Consider the following 24966-nt stretch of genomic DNA (forward strand, 5'->3'; position numbering starts at 1 on the left):
CTCTGGGTACATCTCAGGCCCTCTAAAGTACGGAGGCCTATCTCCCCTCACCACACTCCCTGCCGGTGGCTGATGCCCTCAGACGTTGGTGTGTTGGTGGTCCTTGTCGTCTGGGGCTGGGCGCTCATGTATGTACCAGCTCACTCCTGGCGCCTGTGGCCCGGCTGGGCTCCTTCCGGGGGGTGGGATGCCCTCAGGCCTCTGGCCTCTGGGCCTGAAGCTCGGTCCTCTCTGGCACAGCTGGCTTCCGGCAGAGCTCGCGGGCACGCCACTGCAACCCCCTCTGGCCTCTGCTCCGTAGCTGCCGGGTGACCTCTCCTTTGGGGCTCTACTCAGCTCTTCCCAGGAGGGTGGCACGGTTCCCCCCCCTTTGGTGGTCCTCCTCGGGTCCTTGTACTCTGGGGCCTCTGGATATCTGGGGCCTGGATCTCCTCCATACCTGCTTCATACCCTGGTGGACGGGGCTATGGCTCCCAATACTCCCTAGCAGATCGTTACATGGAGAAACCTTTGGAATACAAGCATGCTGATCCACACAGGTATGCACACAGGTGTACACACGGGTGTTCACAGACGCAGACTACACCTTTCTTGGCTGCTGCCTCAAAGCACATTGTGCGCTGTCTATCTTGCGTGCTGCACAATATCGTTTATTATTTAGTATCTACTGATATCTACTGCTAGCTAGTTTATTGTGATGGTGCTGTTTTTTTATTATGTTGCTCTTTTTTTTGTTTGCTTTCTCTTCTGTTTTTTTTTCTTTTTTTATTATGTTGCTCTTTGTTGTTTGCTTTCTCTTCTGTTTTTTTTCTCCATACAGGTGATCCAGGTGTTTTGTTTGTTTTTCTTTTTCTTTTTCTTTCTTCCCCCCATTTCTCACCGTCTCTTCTCCCCTTTGGTTTTCTTTCTCTCCCTCTCTTTCTTTCATTCTTTCTCCCTGTCCTATCCCCCAGTCATGTCTGTCCCATTTGTAGCAACAGAATATAAAATAAATTCATAATTATAATAAAGGTCAATCAAATGGACAAAAAAAAAAAGAAAGAACACTTTAGTCCTAATGATCTATAAGTGTCCAGAAGCTATCGCAGGTAAGCTCATATGGGGAAAAAATCAGCATGAAAATCAATAAAAATCAACAAAAGAAGCAAAGCATTTAAAGAGCAAAGAGAGGAAGCGTCCACACTCACAAAACGGGGACGAGCAAAAAATAGAACGAGAAGGTACGATCTCTCTTGGACATTTGTTGTATGCCAGAACACTCTGGAAAGCACACAGAGTGCAGACTACTAAGGATGAGACATTCTATCAATATACAATCGATTATATATTTCTAAGCATTATTGATTATATGTTTCTAAGTACAAATGACAACCATAAAATATCACTATAACATGTGTAGTGATTTATTGAAAGATGTACAAACCTAAAAAGAAATACAGTATATGAGGCAAAAAGATGTACATTGAGCTTGAAAATCAATGTCTGGTATGACAACAACAGAACCTAAATTTCTCTTAGCCGAGTTTTCCGGAAATTTCATTAAGTAGTCTTTAAGTCGTCTTTAGGAATTTTTCTTGAGGTATTTTTCTTGAGATTTTTCTTGAGATATATACAATGGCAAATATAAATTGCGATAAATGTCGAGCCTTTCATTAACAGATTATGAATGAAAATTAAAATATAAGCATCTTGATGACAGACTTAGCAACACAAGTTAACATTGATATAGGTTTATAGAAAAAAAGGAATAACAATTTGTTAGTGGCAATTAGTTCAGCCACTGATTTTGTCTAATCCTGATTATTGCCCAGTATGGCCTGGTGGTACAATGGAACAGATTAAGAAATTGCAAATGGTACAAAACAGAGCAGCATGAATGAACTAATATTGTCAGAATGCATACATGTCTTAATTGGTTGATTGTAAAATACAGATTGATTTATTCTTTGTATTTATTAGAAATATTATTATTACAAAGAGTCCAGTCATTTTGTATAAAAAAATAGATTTCAGTATAGATAGATATGAATACTCTACAAGAAGATTTTTATTATCCAAAGCAAGAACCAGTTAAATCAATGAACAGTTTTGTACAGGTCTGTGGAAGAATGGAGCTTACCAAAACAGATAATACAAGATTCCAGTTAAACTGGCTTACAAAAACCCCTTAAAAATATATTTATTTTGTTTCACTTTTGACAACTGTTAAAAATGACAACATGAATTTGAAATATTGTTTGTGTGGCTGTAGTAATGATTTGGTTTTATTTCATAAAACAACAAACCTAATAAACAAAATTTCCATGGTTCTGGTTCATTATGACTCAGCATTTTCAGTTTCTTGATATTTTGATATTATTCTATATGATTTATGCTCTGATTCTCTAGTTGTGCTGTTTTGATTACTACTATTTTATGTTTCAGTTCAATTCTGGTTAAGAGTTTAGTTAGGTAGAGTTAGGTTTTGTTCTTGTGCCCTTGTGTTTAGTGCAGGTTTAGTTCAGTGTCAAGTCTGTGCTTGTCATGTTTCCTGTTTTACTTTGAAAGCCTGTCTCGTTTCAGTGTGTCTAGTTTTGTTTCCCTTGTCTCGTTAGCTCTAATTTCTCCCAGCTGTGTTTCCCTCCTGTCTCCAATTCCCTGCTTACTCCACTGTGTATTTAAGCCCTGCGTTTGCCTTTGCCCTTTATCGTATTGTGCTCTCATTTTGCTGTGTGGTCTTGTTATGGTCCTGGTTGTTTTTTCTAGTTTTTGTTTCTCCAGTACAGTCAAGTCTAGTTTCGTGTTTGAGGTTTTGTTTTTCTTTTGTGAAATACATTCTTATGTAGGGTGATTTCCAGCAATAAATCTGTGTTTTGAGTTTAAGTCCTGTCTCCAAGAGTCCTGCATTTTGGGTCCACCTCCCTTCTGCCTGCCACACAGCACTCTACATGAAAAATAAACAAAATGTTAAACAATTATGTTAAATAAGGTGCCTAGGATGAATTCTATGACTTCCTGAGCTGAACTGACAGCAGAGTAACAAACACACCGAGAAAGATCAGAATGTAACAGGAGGGTTCAAACTAATAGGGGATGGAAAACAGGGGTACTAACCAGAACCAAGTGAAGCTAGAACTGGGAAAAGCAAGATCCATCCATCCATCCATCCATCCATTCGCTTCCGCTTATCCTTTTCAGGGTCGCGGGGGGCGCTGGAACCTATCCCAGCTGTCATAGGGCGAAAGGCGGGGTACACCCTGGACAGGTCGCCAGTCTGTCGCAGGGCTAACACATAGGGACAGACAACCATTCACACTCACATTCACACCTAGTGGCAATTTGGATTATCCAATTAACCTATCCCCACAAGCTGCATGTCTTTGGACGGTGGGAGGAAGCCGGAGTACCCGGAGGGAACCCACGCAAACACTATAGACTGTCATTTTAGTCTATAGTAAGGTGAATGCCAGGCAATGTGTTGCATTGTAATATATCCAATATATATATATATATATATATATATATATATATATATATATATATATATATATAAAAATCCTGTTTTGTGTATATAAATGTGATACTATTGTCATCAAATGAAAATGGTATGATGCTTTTATAGGGTGTTCTAGGTGCATAAAATACCTATAGCTCTACATAATGAAGATGCCATCATGTCTGATATGAATAGGAACCTTCCAGGGATAAGATGTAGCTGTTTGAGAGACTTAGATGTTCAGCTCCCAAGGAGGTGAACATGAAGAGAAACAGACAAACATAAAGACAGGGATTTTGTGCATTTCTGGTTTCATTTTTGGCCAGTAGATCTCACATTGATAGTCAGTGGATTGTTTAAAAAGATAACATTGCAATGTGTACTGAATGCATTTTGAAAATACTTGTCTACTGTTCCAAGGTGAAAGCCAAAGATGAAGTTACAAGATAGATATCATCTGCTTGTCTGCTTGTCTTTAATTTAATGAAGCATTCTGTTAAAGATTTGTGGAAATATATACGGTTAACCTCAGAAGTCTTGTTATATATTTTATGCCTTTTCGGATTATTGAGCCAAAATATTTTAATTCAAAGGATCAGAGGTCAGTCTGTGAAAGACATAATGTTATGACATCTGATTAGTTCACGTCAGTGGAAAGGTGACTAACAACGCTGCTGACTGGCTCATGAACCTGACTTAATGCTGTTCGGGAATGTTAAAATTTTTTTTTTTTAATCTTTTCATCTTCAACTGCTGGTTCAAAACGTTTCAATAGAATTGTGCGTACACATCACATACTTGTGAAGCAAATATATAACACCTGAACAAACGGTTGGCAACAGACGAGATCAGAAAGGCACAGGGGAGGCATAATAAGGATTCTAAGAATTACAGCCCTGGGGTAAGGACATTTTTATGTCTATGATCTATATGTAATGAGTTTGTGCTAGGCATTTTGATTTGAAATTGATTGTGCATTAGTTATTGTCATTTATTTTCATTTATTACATTTAACCTAAAATAATAATGGAAAAATAGTTCTATTGTGATTTGGGTTTTTTTTTTTTTTTTTTTTTTTACATACAAGCTCACTGCAGGTAGTGTTTTTAAACTTAAACCAAGCCTTAAAAATTTACTTCACTGGCTCCTAATAATGATCTAAATAGTACCTTGTAAAAGTTTAAAAAAATTGCATGATTATTATTTCCAGTTTGTATGACATAGTATATACTACAAAATATATAATATTATTAGAAAAAACAATTTAAATTAACAACAAGTTAAATTAATAAACTGAAGTTGCTTTGTTTTCTGTTATATCACAACTTTTAGAATATAGATTTGTTTTCTGGTCACAAATTTCTGAATTAGAAACTTTCCAACCTTCTTTTTGTGTCCCAGAACACATATTTTCATCAGCCCAGTCTCACTTTAATATCCATGTACACATCCTGATGCATTCTCAATCATCCAGGACAGTAAATCTCCAAAAGTCAGTCATTATGCAAATGTACTGTTTATAAGATTGGGGAAACCTGCAGTCAGCTGAAACTGAAGAAGTCACTTGGATGAGTGACGAAACGTTTCTCCCACAAAACGCTATGTCCAGATGAACAGAATCAACTTTTGGAGATCCATGTACACAATTTTCCACTTTTGGGGGTTGCAGGGGTTAGTGGAGGCAGTGCGTAACAGACAACTACTTCTTATGTAGGCAGATTTATCTAGGAGTATAAATGACTTTGTTACTGTCAAATAATAAATAAATAAATAAAATTTGTTCCATTTTCTTTAATATTCTAAAAATGCCAAAGACAATTTGACTTATGCCTATCCACCTGAGTCCATTTCAGGTGAATGGTGTTTGAGATCATGTCAAAACCTATGAAATTATGAATGCAGAAAAGTACTATCAGATTTTGATCAATCACGCAATACCATCTGGAAAGTGTCTGATTGGCAACAGTTTAATTTTTCACCGTGACACTGATCCCAAACATGCATTGGCAAAGTGCCTGGAAAGAGAAAAATAAACAGCAAGTCCATGAATACACACTTATCAATAATAACAACTTGCAATTTATAACAAATATGCACATTGTCAAATATTTCAGGCCACAATGAGTGCTGGTCGAGGCTTGACTGTTTTGTTAACCATTTTGGGTAAGTAACTGAATACATTACAAAAAATCATAATACAGGTCTCAGAAAGAGGAAAAACGAAATGTTATTGTCCATATGCTCAGTTGCTGTTGCAAAAGCAGAAACTATGGCAACGACAACAGAAACTACGGCAACGACAACAGAAACTGCGGCTCCAACAACTGGTTCAACTGCAGTAACAACAACAGAAACTGCGGCAACAACAACAACAACAGAAACTGCGGCTACAACAACTGGTTCAACTGCATCAATAACAACAGAAACTGCGGCAACAACAACTGGTTCAACTGCAATAACAACAACAGAAACTGCGGCAACAACAACAGAATCTGCAGCAACAACAACAACTGGTTCAACAACACCTGCTTCAACTGCGGCAACAACAACAACTGGTTCAACTGCGGCAGCAACAACAGAAACTGCGGCAACAACAACAGAATCTGCAGCAACAACAACTGGTTCAACAACACCTGCTTCAACTGCGGCAACGACAACTGGTTCAACTGCAGCAACAACAACAGAAACTGCGGCAACAATAACTGGTTCAACTGCCCCAACAGTAACAGAAACTGCGTCTACAACAACTGGTTCAACTGCATCAATAACAACAGAAACTGCGGCAACAACAACTGGTTCAACTGCAGCAACAACAACAGAAGCTGCAGCAACAACAACTGGTTCAACAACACCTGCTTCAACAGCAGCAACAACAACTGGTTCAACTGCGGCAGTAACAACATCTGGTTCAACTGCGGCAACAACAACAACTGGTTCAACAACAGTAACAACAACTGGTTCAACTGCAACAACAACACCTGGTTCAACAACAACACCTGGATCAATAACAGCAACAACAACTGGTTCAACAGCAGCAACAATAACACCTAATGCAACAACAACACCTGGATCAACAACAACTGGTTCAACTGCGGAAACGACAACAGAATCTGTGGCAACAACAACAAGTGGTTCAACAATAGTAACAACAACTGGTTCAACTGCGTCAACAACACCAGAAACCGGATCATCAAGAACACCTGGATCAACAACAACTGGTTCAACTGCGGCAACGACAACAGAAACTGCGGCAACAACAACAACTGGTTCAACTGCATCAACAACAATACCAGAAACTGTATCAACAAAAACACCTGGTTCAGCGACAACTGGTTCAACAGCAGCAACAACAACACCTGGTTCAACAAAAACACCTGGATCAACAACAACTGGTTCAACTGCAGCAACACCAACAGAATCTGCGGCAACAACAACTGGGTCAACAGCGGCAACAACAACACCTGGTTCAACAGCAGCAGCAACAACACCTGGTTCAACAACAACACCTGGATCAACAACAACTGGTTCAACAGCGGCAACAACAACACCTGGTTCAACAACAACAACTGGATCAACAACAACTGGTTCAACTCCAAAAAACACAACACTTGTTTCAACAACAACTGGTTCAACACCAGCAACAACAACTGGTTCAACAACAGTAACAACAACTGGTTCAACTGCGGCAACAACAACACCTGCTTCAATAACAACACCTGGATCAACAACTACTGTTTCAACTGCGGAAACGACAACACAATCTGCGGCAACAACAACAAATGGTTCAACAACAGTAACAACAACTGGTTCAACTGCGGCAACAACATCGCCTGTTTCAACAACAACTGGTTCAACTGCTTCAACAACAACGCCTGTTTCAAAAACAACTGGTTCAACAGCAGCAACAACAACTGGTTCAACAACAGCAACAACAACTGGTTCAACTGCGGCAACAACGCCTGGTTCAACAACAACTGGTTCAACTCCAACAAACACAACACTTGTTTCAACAACAACTGGTTCAACACCAGCAACAACAACTGGTTCAACAACAGTAACAACAACTGGTTCAACAGCGGCAACAACAACACCTGTTTCAACGACAACTGGTTCAACACCAGCAACAACAACACCTGCTTCAATAACAACACCTGGATTAACAACTACTGTTTCAACTGCGGCAACGACAACACAATCTGCGGCAACAACAACAAATGGTTCAACACCAGCAACAACAACTGGTTCAACAGCAGCAGTAACAACAAATGGTTCAACTGTGGCAACAACAGAAAAAACAACAACAACAACAACAACAACAACAACAACAACAACAACAACAACAGCAGCAGCAGTGGCGGTAGTTCGTACACCAGTTGTTGTTCTTGCAGCAGTTTTGGTTAAACCCTTTGTGCCTCAACTCAAAGATAAAACTAGTCCAGAATTTATAGCACTTGCGACAGAAGTGGTAGTAGTGGTGAGTAAAATACTGAGATTCATTTTGAAGTGTTGTTAAGATTCCAGCTGATTTGAATTAATTAATTAATTTCTACTTCTTTGCTCCACACAGTATGAAGTCATCTATAGAGCTCGATATGGTTTGCTTTTCAGCCGTGTTATTGTCATAGCATTCAGGTAAGATTTTTACTTTTGTTCATTTATGACAACACTAATCTTATTAACAGTAATTGCAAATAATTAATGTTAATTTAACATATTTCATTAAGAATTGAGTGTTTTCTTCTTCTTTTTCTTTAGACAAGCTGGGACCAGAACACGAGCATCTGATACTGAAGCAGAAGTGCAGGTTGTGTTTAACAACACAATAACACCTGCACAAATCCCAGAAGCTGAAGCTGTTCAACAAACCTTAGTTGAAGCGGTGTCTAACCCCAACAACACTTTCAACATCAGTATCAGTCCAGCATCTGTCGTAGCAACCCAAATAAACAGTGAGTAAACAGAAATCACGCATGTGATTCCCAAAGGATTTTTTTTTAAACAAAGCAATATAGCTATTCATATTTAATATATCACATTCAATTTGATATAGTTTGATATATAGTCTGTGTAGTTATTTATTTCATCATTCTCAGAGAATGATGAAATAAACATAATTATTTAATGTGCTAAACAGCAGAAAGAGTACTTTAAATTAGATTTACCAATGTATAGAAACAAGAGAGCATCATGAAAAATGACTTTGTTTTTAACTGCTTTTTTCTTCCTCTTTGTTTTCTACACCTGTAACAACTGCAACTGCTGAGCCAGTTTTTACAAAGCTGTTGCGGTTCGCATCGGTTGGAGAGACATTTACAGCTGACTTGCTGATCTCATCATCTCCAGCATTTAAAAATAGATCATCACTGATAGTGACAACAGTAAGTTTTCTCTCTTGAAGTCAAAAAGTGGTTAAATGCATGCATTCACTTTAGCATATGGACTCACATATCTTTGATTGTTTGTGTTTCTGCAGCTTGAACCGATCTACAATAAAACATTTTCTTCATACAACTCAATGGAAGTGACTGGATTCCGGTAATTTATTTTTTGTTTGATGACTACATATAATACATAATACACAAAGAATTAATGCAAGTAAAACAATATTTGGCTTGATTTTGCAGAAATGGATCCATCATCACTGACATCTACATTCAGTTTGCATCTACATCAGCGCCAAATAACACTGACATTGAAAATGTTCTGATCAATGCAGCTCCAAACATAACAGCCTTCAACATTACCAATGTTGTTGTCAGTGACCCAGGTAAGCGCTATTTAATATTATCACATTTTAATTCATATTATCTCAGAACTGTTTGTTAAAGCAACACTTTGTTTCCTTTTCTTGGCATTTACAGTGGCTTCAACTACAACAACAATGACTGCACCTACAAACGCAACCACAGCAAACCTTACAAACACCACACCAGGAACAAATACAACTACAGTGTCTACAACAGCTTCAAGTACACCTGTGAACGCTACAACACCAATCATCACTACCCCAACAAACGCAACCACAGTTTCTCCTACAACCACTACAACTGTAACAACTACAATTGTTGAGGCTGTTACAACAAAGCAGTTGCAGTTCAGAGATGTTGGAGCAACATTTACACCTGACTTAGAGAACTCATCATCTTCAGCATTTACAGAAAGAGCCAGACAGACAGTGTTAACAGTAAGTTTTGCTGTTGAAGTCAAGCAATATTTAAATGTTTGCACTCACTTATGCATAGACACTCAAAGATCAGTGATTGTGTGTGTTTCTGCAGCTCGAACCTTTCTACAAGACAACATTTCCTTCATTCCGCTCAATGAGAGTGATCAGATTCAGGCAATTTATTTTTTACATACTGATGCAATATACCAAATATTTTATGATAGTTATAAATATTTGCGATAACTGAATGCAAGTAAACAATGTTTTCTATTTTGCAGAAATGGATCCATCATCAGTGACGTTGATATTGACTTTGCATCTATATCAGTGCCTAATAACACTGAGATTGAAAATGTTTTGATCAATGCAGCTCCAAACATAACGACCTTAAACATTAGCACAGAGTCTGTTATTGTCAGTGACCCAGGTAAGCACTATTTAATATTATCATATTTTTTAATTCATAATATCTCAGAACTGTTTTGTTCAAGCAACACCTCTTTTCATTTTTTTTGGCATTTACAGTGGTTTTACCTACAACTGTGAGCACTACAACACCAATGATGACTACCCCTACAAACGCAACCATAGCAACTCTTACAAACACCACACCAGGAACAAATACAACTACAGTGTCTACAACAGCTTCAACTACACCTGTGAATGCTACAACACCAATGATGACTACCCCTACAAACGCAACCACAGCAAATCTTACAAACACCACACCAGGAACAAATACAACTACAGTGTCTACAACAGCTTCAACTACACCTGTGAATGCTACAACACCAATGATGACTACCCCTACAAACGCAACCATAGCAAATCTTACAAACACCACACCAGGAACAAATACAACTACAGTGTCTACAACAGCTTCAACTACACCTGTGAATGCTACAACACCAATGATGACTACCCCTACAAATGCAACCATAGCAAATCTTACAAACACCACACCAGGAACAAATACAAGTACAGTGTCTACAACAGCTTCAACTACACCTGTGAATGCTATAACACCAATGATGACTACCCTTACAAACGCAACCACAGCAAATCTTACAAACACCACACCAGGAACAAATACAACTACAGTGTCTACAACAGCTTCAACTACACCTGTGAATGCTACAACACCAATGATGACTACCCCTACAAACGCAACCACAGCAAATCTTACAAACACCACACCAGGAACAAATACAACTACAGTGTCTACAACAGCTTCAACTACACCTGTGAATGCTACAACACCAATGATGACTACCCCTACAAATGCAACCATAGCAAATCTTACAAACACCACACCAGGAACAAATACAACTACAGTGTCTACAACAGCTTCAACTACACCTGTGAATGCTATAACACCAATGATGACTACCCCTACAAACGCAACCACAGCAAATCTTACAAACACCACACCAGGAACAAATACAACTACAGTGTCTACAACAGCTTCAACAACACCTGTGAATGCTACAACGCCAATGATGACTACCCCTACAAACGCAACCATAGCAAATCTTACAAACACCACACCAGGAACAAATACAACTACAGTGTCTACAACAGCTTCAACAACACCTGTGAATGCTACAACACCAATGATGACTACCCCTACAAACGCAACCACAGCAAATCTTACAAACACCACACCAGGAACAAATACAACTACAGTGTCTACAACAGCTTCAACTACACCTGTGAATGCTACAACACCAATGATGACTACCCCTACAAATGCAACCATAGCAAATCTTACAAACACCACACCAGGAACAAATACAACTACAGTGTCTACAACAGCTTCAACTACACCTGTGAATGCTATAACACCAATGATGACTACCCCTACAAACGCAACCACAGCAAATCTTACAAACACCACACCAGGAACAAATACAACTACAGTGTCTACAACAGCTTCAACAACACCTGTGAATGCTACAACACCAATGATGACTACCCCTACAAACGCAACCACAGCAAATCTTACAAACACCACACCAGGAACAAATACAAGTACAGTGTCTACAACAGCTTCAACAACACCTGTGAATGCTACAACACCAATGATGACTACCCCTACAAACGCAACCACAGCAAATCTTACAAACACCACACCAGGAACAAATACAACTACAGTGTCTACAACAGCTTCAACAACACCTGTGAATGCTACAACACCAATGATGACTACCCCTACAAACGCAACCATAGCAAATCTTACAAACACCACACCAGGAACAAATACAACTACAGTGTCTACAACAGCTTCAACAACACCTGTGAATGCTACAACACCAATGATGACTACCCCTACAAACGCAACCACAGCAAATCTTACAAACACCACACCAGGAACAAATACAACTACAGTGTCTACAACAGCTTCAACTACACCTGTGAATGCTACAACACCAATGATGACTACCCCTACAAACGCAACCATAGCAACTCTTACAAACACCACACCAGGAACAAATACAACTACAGTGTCTACAACAGCTTCAACTACACCTGTGAATGCTATAACACCAATGATGACTACCCCTACAAATGCAACCATAGCAAATCTTACAAACACCACACCAGGAACAAATACAAGTACAGTGTCTACAACAGCTTCAACTACACCTGTGAATGCTACAACACCAATGATGACTACCCCTACAAACGCAACCATAGCAAATCTTACAAACACCACACCAGGAACAAATACAACTACAGTGTCTACAACAGCTTCAACTACACCTGTGAATGCTACAACACCAATCATCACTACCCCAACAAACGCATCCACAGTTACTCCTACAACCACTACAACTGTAAGAACTACAACTATTGAGGCTGTTACAACAAAGCAGTTGCAGTTCAGAGATGTTGGAGCAACATTTCCACCTGACTTAGAGAACTCATCATCTTCAGCATTTACAGAAAGAGCCAGACAGACAGTGTTAACAGTAAGTTTTGCTGTTGAAGTCAAGCAATATTTAAATGTTTACACTCACTTATGCATACACCCTCAAAGATCAGTGATTGTGTGTGTTTCTGCAGCTCGAACCTTTCTACAAGACATTTCCTTCATTCCGCTCAATGAGAGTGATCAGATTCAGGCAATTTATTTTTTACATACTGATGCAATATACCAAATGTTTTATGATAGTTATAAATATTTGCGATAACTGAATGCAAGTAAACAATGTTTTCTATTTTGCAGAAATGGATCCATCATCAGTGACGTTAATATTGACTTTGCATCTATATCAGTGCCTAATAACACTGAGATTGAAAATGTTTTGATCAATGCAGTTTCAAACATAACGACCTTCAACATTAGCAAAGAGTCTGTTATTGTCAGTGACCCAGGTAAGCAATATTTGATATTCTCATATTTTAAAATTCATAATATCTCAGAACTGTTTGTTCAAGCAACACTTCCTTAACTACAGCGACTCCTACAACCACTTTGACTGCAACAACTACAACTACAGCGACTCCTACAACCACTTTGACTGCAACAACTACAACTACAGCGACTCCTACAACCACTTTGACTGCAACAACTACAACTACAGCGACTCCTACAACCACTACAACTGCAGCAACTACAACTGCAGCAACTGCAACTACAGCAACTCCCACAACCACTAAAGCTGTAACAACTACAACTGCTGAGCCAGTACAAAAAAAGGCAGTGCAATTCAGATCTGTTAATGGGATATTTATAACTGACTTGCTGACATCATCATCCACAGCTTTTAAAGAACGAGCTTCACTGATAGAGACAGCAGTAAGTTTTCTTCTAGTAGTTAAATAATACTTAAGTGTATGTATTGTGAATAATTGCAGAGTATATACTTATATTGTCATATAACAGTATTTTGATACCATTAAAAAAAATGTATGGCCATCTTTTCTATCCATACATTTATGAATCCCCTCCTAAAGTCAACAATTTCTCCATTGTTTATAAGATTATACAAATTGAGATAAACAAAAATGATATACACTATATGCAATAAACTATATATCAAAAACATTTCCACCATGATATAAACTGAACTAAAATTCCACAGTAAATACTGTGTTTCTATTTTTTTCCAACTCATTGCCATGCTTTTGCAAGTGTTTAAAGAAAAAAGATAAAACATAAAGGTGACCTGTAACCTGTATTATGCTAGCCATTCAAGAAATGGGTAGCTGGGTGACCAGAACCCCCCAAACACTATTATGTATATATGTTGCACTATGATATTACATAGTCCTAATAATATGTCCCAATTGACATTGTAGTAAAGAAGCACAATCCCAAAAAGCAAAGCATACATACTTACAGTGTGTTTACTCATTTTTCTGCAGCTTAAACCTTTCTACCTGGCCAGATTTCCTTCATTCCGCTCCATCAATGTGACTGCATTCAGGTAAATTGTTTATGGTATATAATTTTACAAATATTTCAAGTAAATAAAGGAAACAAAACTAAGTTTTCGGTTTTTCCTTTCACAGTAAGGGATCCATTATCAATAACATGGACATTGGATTTGCAATGTCACTGGTCCCTAATGCAAAAGAGATTGCACAAGTTTTGATTGATGCAGCCAAGATAACACCCTTCGACATTGATATCAGTTCTATTCTTGTGGACGGCATATGTAAGATATATTTAATTCAATCATGTCAAACATATTACTATATTACAGAACAGTTTCTGAAAGAAATGCCTTTTTTTCTTTTTCTCAACATTTACAAAAGTGTCACATGGAGTGAGCCACAAGATCAGTCTCCTCACTGCTTCCTGTATGGTGCTGCTGTCATGGCTCCTGTCAGGCCAGCAATAACATCTGCGCTGATGCTCTTGTGAAATAACTTGAGGAAATGTCTCCTGTGACTGGGTATGAAAAAGGACTTTGTTCCAACTGAAAATCCACGAGGAGCTTCTGATGAAGAGCAATCATACCATGATTTAGAAGTAGCTAAAACTGAAATTAACCTTTATGTTATCTATCAATATAAACTTTAACATAATTTCCAACAAAGGTGTCATTGGTTGTCAATTTATAATGTAAGTCCTGTGATAAAGTCATACTGTAAGTTATTAATATCAATGAGATCAAGTTTTAATCCATGAAGCATCTCCTCAGCTTCTGACTCTGAGAGTGAAAAAAAATGAAAGTGATAATCAGGAAATCATCACCTCACCTGGCATTCATGAAATATAAGATGTGTGAGAATGTCCTCTTTGGTCACCTTTACCAGTCAATATTTAAATATATTTCTTGTATATATTGTATTCTATTATTGTATGTATTCTGTTTGTATTGTATTGGATAATTATGGTAAAAATTCTAAGTGATCCTGATACACACATTTAAAATTATTTAAAGAACTGTCCCTATAAAAAAATATAATATTAATATCACCTTTTTCTTTCTGAAGCAGGTTCTTCACAAGTCTATCATGATAAACTAAAGAAGCTTCAATTAAAGACATTGAACAAACCCTGCCTATCTTGATTTTTAAATATACTACTCTAATCAACTACTCTAATTTTTCTTTTCAAAAAATTGATTAGGAAATACTATCATAGCACTCTTAAGACCCCTTCATAGATTTTTGATACAAGTAAAACTAAATCTAATTCTAATAATTCTCTTTTAATTTTAGGTTTACACATTGAATTAGAAGTATTTTTTTGGTGAAAGAATATGGACCTCAGTCTAAAAAACGACCTCTACATATTTTATTTTTCAACCAACATTTTTCAGCATTTTTAATGAGTTCAGTGAGGTAAGTGACATGATATTTTGAGAGCTGTATTAGACCTATACATGTTCAAAAGAGACATTGATCTTGGGCTGAATTTGGATCAAATTACACCAAACAAACACAGCTGAATTTTCATCTACTGGTGTGATGTGATGGTACTGCAGCTTCCTCGCACAAATGCTAGTTTAATTCTAATCTAATCTAAATTCAGGTTTATGTGCCTATCTGTCCACAGTGTACTCCATTTCGGTGGAGATAGGCTCCAGCCGAACTGATGACAATAGCATTATGAAAACCTTCTAACCTGACCTTGCTGCTTCTTTTTTTTTTTACAACACACAATATCTCCACACTCAAATACTGAAATTGCACATAATTTTGCATCCTTTTTAAATTTTTTATTTTCTACAAAGCAACAACAGCACGGGACAAGGACATGCAACAAGGATGGAAAAACAGAAAACACACACATATATACAAAAATATGTACCTGTGCATACAAGGATGCAAAATTATACACTGTCACAAACATATACAAACAGCCATCCATACATGAGAAACAGAAATGAAATGAATGTATGGATACAAATCTCTTGTGTATAGTTGCTTAACTATTGACTGTAAATGAAAGTAAGTAATTTAAGCCAATATTATTAAAAAGCAGATAGGGAATTTGTTAGGAGAATATAAGGACTTCTTAAGGTGGGATAGTCCAAGTCAAGAATTATGTTAGTCTAAGTAAAGCAGTTGGTGACTTCAAAATTGGATAACCCATCATAATTTTTCCATAAACTGTGGTTTGCCAGCTCTGAGTTACCCCCAAACCTTATCTGAGGGAACCAGCTCACAGCATTACCACCATAAAAACACCCTTCAGACAATGGGAAGGTGGCCTGTTTATTTGTTGTATGTGATTGACATAATTAAACAATAACTAATTAGTAATAACTGTGTAATTACTGTAAAATCTAATATTGTGTTTAATTAAAAATATTAAGTAGGCTGAACTCAATTTTTAATCAATTTGTTATTAGAACTCAATTTAAGTAAGTTACCAGTACTTTTTATGCAAAAACGCTGATCAACTCAATTTATTTGAGTTGTCTTAACTTAGAAAAACTAAGTAAGCTGGAAGTTTTGCTTCTCAGTGCGGAAGGATGAAAGATGTTTTTTGAAAATGCCCCGTCACTACCGTCCTCCTCCCTATCATGGATCAGTCCGCATGTTCATGGTGCCAGCACTTTTTTCTGGAATATGTTGAGCAAACCTGGAAAAGCGTCAGCTCAAGATATTATTGTTGTCATTGCTGTGGATCTTTACCTGATACACTGACTTGGTGAGTAAATGTTTACTCTTATTCAAACAGATTTTTTGGCTTCTCTTAGTTTAGCACCAGGTTTATAATCTTGCTAGCTTGTTAGTGTTAGCCTAGCGTTGCTGCTGCCGCTGGGCTCATGTTACTGAAAAATTAACACCAACGCCTTAAAAACCTTATATAAAAATATAACTGTGAAATTTTCTGTTGATTGCTTGAAATAAAGAAGTGAGATAAGAGCCCTGACAAAATTTTTCGGGAGGTGCAGCCGTTAGGGGTGGGGTGTATTTTCAAACCATAGCCAGTGTTGGGGAGTAACGGAATGCACGATCTGATATCGTCGTGCTGGTGTTGTTCCCAGATCATCATACTAAATGTTGTTCCACACACACACATTCTCACACACACACACACATTCTCACATACACACACACATTCTCACATGCATACAGATGTTTACACATACACACACATAGTGCCTTGTCTTAGAACCATTTGGGGGGTTTTATGGTGGGCGTTGCTTTGCTGTGACGTGTATTGTGTGAACTGTTTTCCCAATAAAAGGCAGCAAGCGAGGCCGTCGTTGGGGTTATTGCGGTAGGATTCAGAGTGCTTTCTGAGACACCGGCTGGGGCCTCCCTTGCTAGCTAGTAAAAGATGTTCGTCTTGCTTTTGTCGTTAACGAGAATACGTTTCTGAACCAGCGGGGCTTGTGGAAACACAGACCTAACAAAATGAGTATTCAAAAAGGGGATGTTACTCAGCAATGTATTAGCAAGTTCAGCATCATCAAAATTCGGGGCATATACATTTACCAACAAAATCTTTTTCTGCATTAGAGTACCAGCAACAATGATGTATCTACCATTCCTATCAGTGATAACAAAGAGAATTGAACTTTCTTATTAATGAGAATGGCCACTCCTCTAGCTTTTCAATTAAAATTTGAGTGAAAGAGCTGACCCACCCAAGGGCAATATAACCTATAACGATCTTTAATGCGAAGATGAGTCTCCTGTAAAAATGCTATATCAGAATTTTGATGTTTCAAGTGAGTGAAAACCTTAGATCACTTAACAGGGTTACCCATACCTCTAATATTCCAACTAATAAATCTAAGAGGCATGCTTAACTAGGGATGGGTATCGTTTAGGTTTTATCCGATACCAGTACCAAACCGGTACTTTTGAAACGGTGCCGGTGCTTAAAGAATGGAGAACACAAAATTGGTCCAAAAACCTCTCATGTTCAGCTGCTTTTTTTTTGTAAAAAGATAACAATGTTAACCTTTTCTGCAGCTATAGGGGATATGTGGCATCACTCTTGGCTGGAAGCAGTGCTTAAACAATGGAAAAAATAAACTTTGTCCAAAAACCTCTCATATTTAGCTGTTTTCCACTTTTTCTTTGGTCATTTTAGCCTTTTTGGCCAGGGTGAAGGGAGCATTTGCCATCAAACAAGAGGACAGCCGCATGTAGCCATGATGATGTTTGCTAGTTCACCTTACATGCAATAATTTAATAACGAGGTTAGCCTACTCAACGTAAATTACACACGAACAACATTAAGCTACTCACGCAGAGAATAACTGCTGCTGCTGCCATCATCATCCGTCATCATTTCTGCTACACTGGCAGGGCTAGGGGCCAGGACTCTACTCTTCGTGTTTTTGGGGGATGTTGCTAACTCCGGGTCAGATAACAGGCAACCCACCCGCAGTAGATGTGCATGGTGTGAGGTCTCGCTGCAAGCTATCAAATACGGCGCATTTCTCAGCTTTTAACAAAATGCTATACGTCGCCAGGTGTTTCATCAGATTCGAGGAGTTACCTCCTTTGCACAGTATCACCTTAAAGCACTTGTTGCAGGCTGCTGAGTTTGCATCTTTTGCTGTGAAGTACAGCCAGACTTTGACCGCTTCGCTTTGGGCATTTTTAATCTGTAGCTCTGCTCTAAAAGAACGTACGTACCTGGGCCCACCTACTACGCTCACAAACGTAGAATGATTGGCTGGAATCCAAAGTGTATGACATCTCAGGAAAAAAAAAAAGCACCGAAATGTGCGCTGCTTTTTGGTCTGGTTACTACTGTTTATGCCAGAACCGGTGCCATTATGGCACCGGATACCGGTACCCATCCCTATGCTTGACCCAACAATGCTGGGGTGTATATTGCCATTAGCCATTCATAAAGAAGAATAAATAAACAAAACACAACAACAACTAAAATGCCAGTGGCCGTAAAGAGCCGAAAAGAGACAGCCCCCCCCCAATAACCCTGGAAACAAATACACCCCAGGTTGTTATGTGTGGCTGTGTGCAGACAGGAATAGGACCCAAGGTGCAGACTCCGGAGACAGTCATGAACTCAAAACAGCTTTAATGTAAAACTCAAAATATAACATAACTGGGAAAAAAAAAAATCTAAATAAACTTAAACCAGAGGACTGACAGAACACACAGCCAAATAAACGGTAGATCGCGACACAGAGAAACACAGGGCTTAAATACACAGAGGGAGCAATCAGGGAATGGGTAACAGGAGGGAAACACAGCTGGGGAAAATCAGGCCTAACGAGACAAGGGGAAGCAAACCAGACACATTAACATCAGACATGGACTTTCAAAGTAAAACAGGAAACCTATAACACAGACTGAACAAAAGACACAGACTCACATGCAGGCACTACAACAGAGGGAACAGAGACGTGGGACCAGGGCAGACACAGACACTGACTGGACACGGGGATATAGCAACTAAGGATACACAGAGACATGAACTAGACAAGGGATACAGCTGACAGGGGAGACAGAGCAACTAGAGAAGACAGAGACATAAACCATAAGACAGAACTCAAAGAAACCAAAAACTAGAAATTATAAATAATATAATAAACTCAAATACCCTGGGTCAACGACCCAGGCATCCTAACAACACCCCCTCCTAAAGGGCTGGCTCCCAAACAAGGAGCCAGAAACAAACAAAAAAAAAAGTGCAAACACCGGAGCCCGGAATGCAACAGAACAAAAAACAGGCTCACGACAAGGGCAGGCGGCCAGGAAAAATTGTTCACAAAAAGTTCAGGGGGCCGGCCTGGAGGCTGAGGCACAACAGTCCAAACCCGGGCAGGTCAGGTGGGCGGCCCAGAGGCTGACGGCCCAAGAGCCCAGAAAACAGTTCAGGGGGCCGGGCAGGCGGGAGGCACCAGCGGCGACGGAGCAGGTCAGGAGGCCGGCCGGGTGGGAGGCACCGGCGTAGTTCAGGGGGCCGTCCATGACGGCAACAACGTCCAGGACGAGCAGGCCAGACAGGACGTGCAGGCCGGACGGGACGTGCAGGACGAGCAGGCCGGACGGAACGAGCAGGCCGAGCAGGCCCAGACGGCATGGGGACCTCAGGTGCAGACGAAGCTGAACACTCGGAGGCTAGACCGGGCGGAGCTGCAGAGGCTGAGGCTGGACCAGGCGGAGATGCAGAGGCTGAGGCTGGACCAGGCGGAGATGCAGAGGCTGAGGCTGGACCAGGCGGGGCTGCAGAGGCTGAGGCTGGACCAGGCGGGGCTGCAGAGGCTGGACCAGGCGGAGCTGCAGAGGCTGCAGGCGGTGGAGCCGGTGGTGGCTGAATGGCCTCGCCAGAACCATCAGCAGACACTGGGATGTGCTGGCTGGGTCGTCCCGGACCCCCAGCTGACGAGGCAAGAGGCTGAACGGGCCCCTCGGACCCTCCAGCGAAGACAGAAGGCTGAACGGGCCCCTTGGACCCTCCAGCGAAGACAGAAGGCTGAACGGGCCCCTCGGACCCTCCAGCGGAGATAGGAGGCTGAACGGGCCCCTTGGACCCTCCAGCAAAGACAGGAGATGGCTGGAGCGGTTCCTCGGACCCTCCAGTGGGAACAGACGGCTGAAGCGGTCCCTCGGACCCTCCAGCGGAGGCAGGAGGCTGGACGGGCCCCTCGGATGCTCCAGCGGAGGCAGGTTGCTGGACGGATGACCGAGGAGAGGAGCGACGGTGGCGTCGCTTCCTTCTAGACGAGGGACCGGGAACCGGTGGAGAAATGGAGACCTCCTCCTCATCCTCCGACCACACAGCCGCCAGGAAAAAGGCAGGCGAATGGACAGGCGAACAAGGTCCCGGCTGGTGTGGGGAAGGAGAGGAAGCCTGCAGTGGCGATGAGGCAGAGTGTGCGTTGTCCTGGGGCGGCGGTGGGGAAGATGTAGTGAGTGAGAGAGCAAGCTCACCAGCCCTGACTTGCTCTCTCCAGGCAGTTATGGTGTTCCCCAACTCAGTGTCCTTAGCAAACTGGCTAAGCCAGGGGTTATATTGAATAATGGCCTCCACCGCACTCAGCCCAACTGCCATGGTCCTTAAATCCGGGGACTGGGCGATGCGGTCGAGCAGGCTCACCATCCGCTCCATCTCAGTGTTGTACTCCGAGGAAAAAGAGTCTGCGGGGTCCATGTTCTGGTCGCGATCTTCTGTTATGTGTGGCTGTGTGCAGACAGGAATAGGACCCAAGGTGCAGACTCCGGAGACAGTCGTGAACTCAAAACAGCTTTAATGTAAACCTCAAAATATAATATAACTGGGGGGGAAAAAAAAAATCAAAATAAACTTAAACCAGAGGACTGCCAGAACACACAGCTAGGTAAACGGTAGATCACGACACAGACACAGAGAAACACAGGGCTTAAATACACAGAGGGAGCAATCAGGGAATGGGTAACAGGAGGGAAACACAGCTGGGGAAAATCAGGCCTAACGAGACAAGGGGAAGCAAACCAGACACATTAACATCAGACATGGACTTTCAAAGTAAAACAGGAAACCCATAACACAGACTGAACAAAAGACACAGACTCACATGCAGGCACTACAACAGAGGGAACAGAGACGTGGGACCAGGGCAGACACAGACACTGACTGGACACGGGGATATAGCAACTAAGGATACACAGAGACATGAAATAGACAAGGGATACAGCTGACAGGGGAGACAGAGCAACTAGAGAAGACAGAGACATAAACCATAAGACAGAACTCAAAGAAACCAAAGACTAGAAATTATAAATAATATAATAAACTCAAAAACCCTGGGTCAACGACCCGGGCATCCTAACACAGGTCTCCACAGAACAGAACAAAGGAGAAAGCAGTGTACCCCAAAGTAGCAAAAATGATTCACCAAAGTGACTGGACTAACTGGAGCCTGAATAAAAGTAAAAACAAGAGAGAAAAACACTCCCGCCACCTTCCCTACTGTATAACAGTGTGCGCACAACAATAAACATGTACAAAACAAAACAAAACACCCCCGTTGTTGCTGAACATTTAACAAAAAACAACTACAACAGAAGTGCATAAAAAAACAAAACAAAACGAGTCCTGTGCAAATCAATGCAGTAAGCTTAGAAAATATTGTGCTGGACTGATCCGAAGTACATGAGTATAACATAGGATTTAGTCTCATTATATAACAATGAAAATAAAATGAAACAGCAGACCAACAGTACAATAACTAGCGCAACGCCCTAAGAAAATGATGCACAGGAAGCGTTAAACCTAACGAGAGTGTAAACCCTTAGTAGCATTACAGTACCAAACTGAATGGCTATTGAAGCTCACCCAGAGATCAAAGTTTTGACATAATTACTGGCTTCCTCCGCTGAAACAAAGTCCTTCTCAACACCCTTATGTGTGATGAGAAGTCGCACTAGATGAAACAGGCCATACCGAACACCTTCAATGCCATGGAATTGCTGCCTGACCGTGTTGAATGCAGCACAAGCCCGTGCTACCATAGCAGTATAGTCGGGGAAGACTGAGATGGTCAGGTCTCCAACTTTAATCTGTCGGCGTTCTCTAGCATGTCGTAAAATGTCAACACAGTCAGTGTGGTAATGAAGCCTGCATACAATGGCTCGTGGACGGTCGCCAGGCTTAGGTCTGGGTTGGAGGTTCCTGTGGGACCGATCCAAAAGTACCTTCTTCCCCAGATCAAATGCTTCCTTTAGCAAGGAGGCTACGGCAGCATTGGTGCATGTGTCAGGGCCCTCCGGCACTCCCACTATCCTAACATTGTTACACTGCGTCCTAGACTCCAACTCTTCACATTTATTTTCCAGCTTGGCTACGTTAGCTGGGAGGCCCTTCATAGTGTTTTTCATCTCAGCTATATTATCAGAGCAAACAGTAACCGCGTGCTCCATCTCCCTGACCGTACCTTTTAGCTTGGACACGGTAGCGTCATTAGCAGTTTTATCGATTGCCAGCTGCGCTTGCTGGTAAAACTTAATGGTAGACAAAGCATCACCAAGAGTAACCTGAAGTTCTTTTTAAAAAATATTGGTGATATCTTTCCTCAGCGAAGCCAGCAACTCGACCTTGAGAGCTTCAATATCAGGATTAGCTTGGCACAAGGGGGGCTTTACAGGAGACAACGGCTCACTCGAGGATGTGGATGTGGTTTGCAAACTAGACCTTAGTGATGTTTGAATAGTACTGCGAGTTTTAATATTTTTTGCTGCCATTTTACGCAGGCCCAAGTAAAACTTCTCAACACAACAAACTACAGACTAAAACAGGACTAGGATTATGCAAGAATGAATAACAATTTAATCGAAGTCGACGTGAGTTCCCAAACTCGTGTCCTAGTCCATCAAAGCTCAACCGGAAGTCCCAGACACGGAATTTAATCTTAACAAACAACGTACTGTTGACTTGACCGAGAAACATGAATACAAAACAAAAGGCAAAAATGAACAGAGGCAAAACTAAAATTAAAATCTAAACTGGGAAAAGCTAGACAACTATGACAAAAGACATGAATATGATTTTGAGCAGGAGTATGAGAGTAACTATGACAATAACCTCACACAAAAGATCATCTTCTTTGGACACTAGCATTTCTCTTGAACTTTTGATTTGGACTGTCATTTTTATTTTCTTGTCTTGTTTGAGTGGTGCGACACAAACAACCTGCTGCTTAACACCGAGAAGACTAAGGAGCTCATCGTGGACTGCCCAGAGCATTGCCGGAACACCACTTCCTGCCATAAAGGACATCTACAGGAAGCGGTGTCTGAAAAGGGCTGGGAAAATCATCAAAGACCCCAGTCTCCCATCACATGGACTCTTCACCCTCCTGCCCTCTGGGAGGCGCTACAGGAGCCTAAGACCACCAGGTACCGGAACAGCTTCTTCCCCACAGATGTCAGACTCCTGAACTCTGCCTCCTGACATCTGACCCACGTTAAACTCATGGACTGGACATACACACACCCACAACCACCTACACACACACACAATGGACAACTGTACCCTCAAACACAAAATAATAACATGGACTGAACCACCACTCACAACCACTAGCACTTTATATAGCCTCTGTAGAAATTATCCACATATCTCACTTATCTTAACTGCTACTGTATAGCTCTGTGTAAATAATCATTCTCTACATACAATAATTTTTAATCCCACAACTGTTTATAACCTGCATAGTTCACATTTCTGTATAACTGTATATCTCAGATTTCTTTTTTTAAATATCATATTCTGCATAGTTTTTTTTTCATATTTATATCCTGGTCATAGCCTGTACATAGCTTGTACTCACTACAGCCTGTACATACTTATAGTTATAGAATATTCATAACATACTTCATACCGTGTACATTATAACATACCATAATAGACTCATTTCTGTAATATACTTACATATCTGTAATATCTCTAATATATATTGTAATATATCTCTATCATGGCTAAAGCACTTCTGGATGGATGCAAACTGCATTTCATTGCCCTGTACCTGTAACATGTGCAATGACAATAAAGTTGAATTCTATTTTAATTCTATTCTATTCTATTGTTTTCCTGTTCTGTTCTGTTCTGGGTTTTTTTTGGTTTTTTTTGTGTGTGTTTTTTAGTTTTTGTCTTTCTTTTCGTGCTTAGATATCATTGCTTCCTTTGTCTGGTGTGATTTTATGTAATTGTCTTAAAATCTTATAAATAAACATAAAAAAAAGAATAGTACATGAATGTGACATTATATTAATACAGAAAAATACAAAAAATAAAAAACAACATAAAACGGTGGGTCACAGACCCAGCCCCTGACAGAATGTGCAAGTGAGTGTGCAATTGATCCAATCTGAGATGATCCGTGAGTTCAACAGGGAGGCAGGCAGGTGAGAATGTAAGTCGAGACCTTACCAGAGCTATGGCTGAGAT

At 40.4% G+C, this 24966-nt stretch overlaps 3 protein-coding genes and 1 long non-coding RNA gene across 4 annotated transcripts in view; 3 read left to right on the plus strand and 1 right to left on the minus strand.

Annotated features, from left to right (window-relative positions):
- Positions 1-3072: 3072 nt before the first annotated feature.
- Positions 3073-6612, plus strand: LOC309703049 (uncharacterized protein; the record flags this gene model as incomplete). Its single annotated transcript, XM_082527753.1, has 3 exons — positions 3073-3085; positions 5590-5638; positions 5722-6612. 3 exons carry the CDS (start codon positions 3073-3075, stop codon positions 6524-6526), a joined length of 867 nt encoding a protein of 288 aa, XP_082383879.1. The 3' UTR covers positions 6527-6612.
- An 856-nt stretch (positions 6613-7468) lies between these two features.
- LOC309693186 lies at positions 7469-8417 on the plus strand. The gene is made up of 3 exons (XR_014272591.1): positions 7469-7949; positions 8043-8107; positions 8231-8417. It is a non-coding gene; the product is annotated as an uncharacterized lncRNA (long non-coding RNA).
- A 3791-nt stretch (positions 8418-12208) lies between these two features.
- LOC309703924 (uncharacterized protein) lies at positions 12209-15060 on the plus strand. Its single transcript, XM_082528834.1, has 7 exons — positions 12209-12613; positions 12708-12766; positions 12871-13019; positions 13103-13443; positions 14013-14074; positions 14160-14305; positions 14406-15060. Exons 1-7 carry the CDS (start codon positions 12308-12310, stop codon positions 14489-14491), a joined length of 1149 nt encoding a protein of 382 aa, XP_082384960.1. The 5' UTR covers positions 12209-12307; the 3' UTR covers positions 14492-15060.
- Positions 15061-19007: 3947 nt separating this feature from the next.
- LOC309703945 (uncharacterized protein) overlaps positions 19008-24966 on the minus strand; it is a 102907-nt gene continuing 96948 nt past the window's right edge. The window contains exon 2 of the mRNA XM_082528867.1: positions 19008-21473. Within this exon, the coding sequence (XP_082384993.1) occupies positions 19804-21192 (1389 nt within the window). The 5' untranslated portion in view covers positions 21193-21473 and the 3' untranslated portion in view covers positions 19008-19803. The remainder of the gene's footprint in view (positions 21474-24966) is intronic.

The sequence above is a fragment of the Aulonocara stuartgranti genome, assembly GCF_965226115.1.
Source record: "Aulonocara stuartgranti genome assembly, chromosome: 3".
Classification (NCBI taxonomy): Eukaryota; Metazoa; Chordata; class Actinopteri; order Cichliformes; family Cichlidae; genus Aulonocara; species Aulonocara stuartgranti.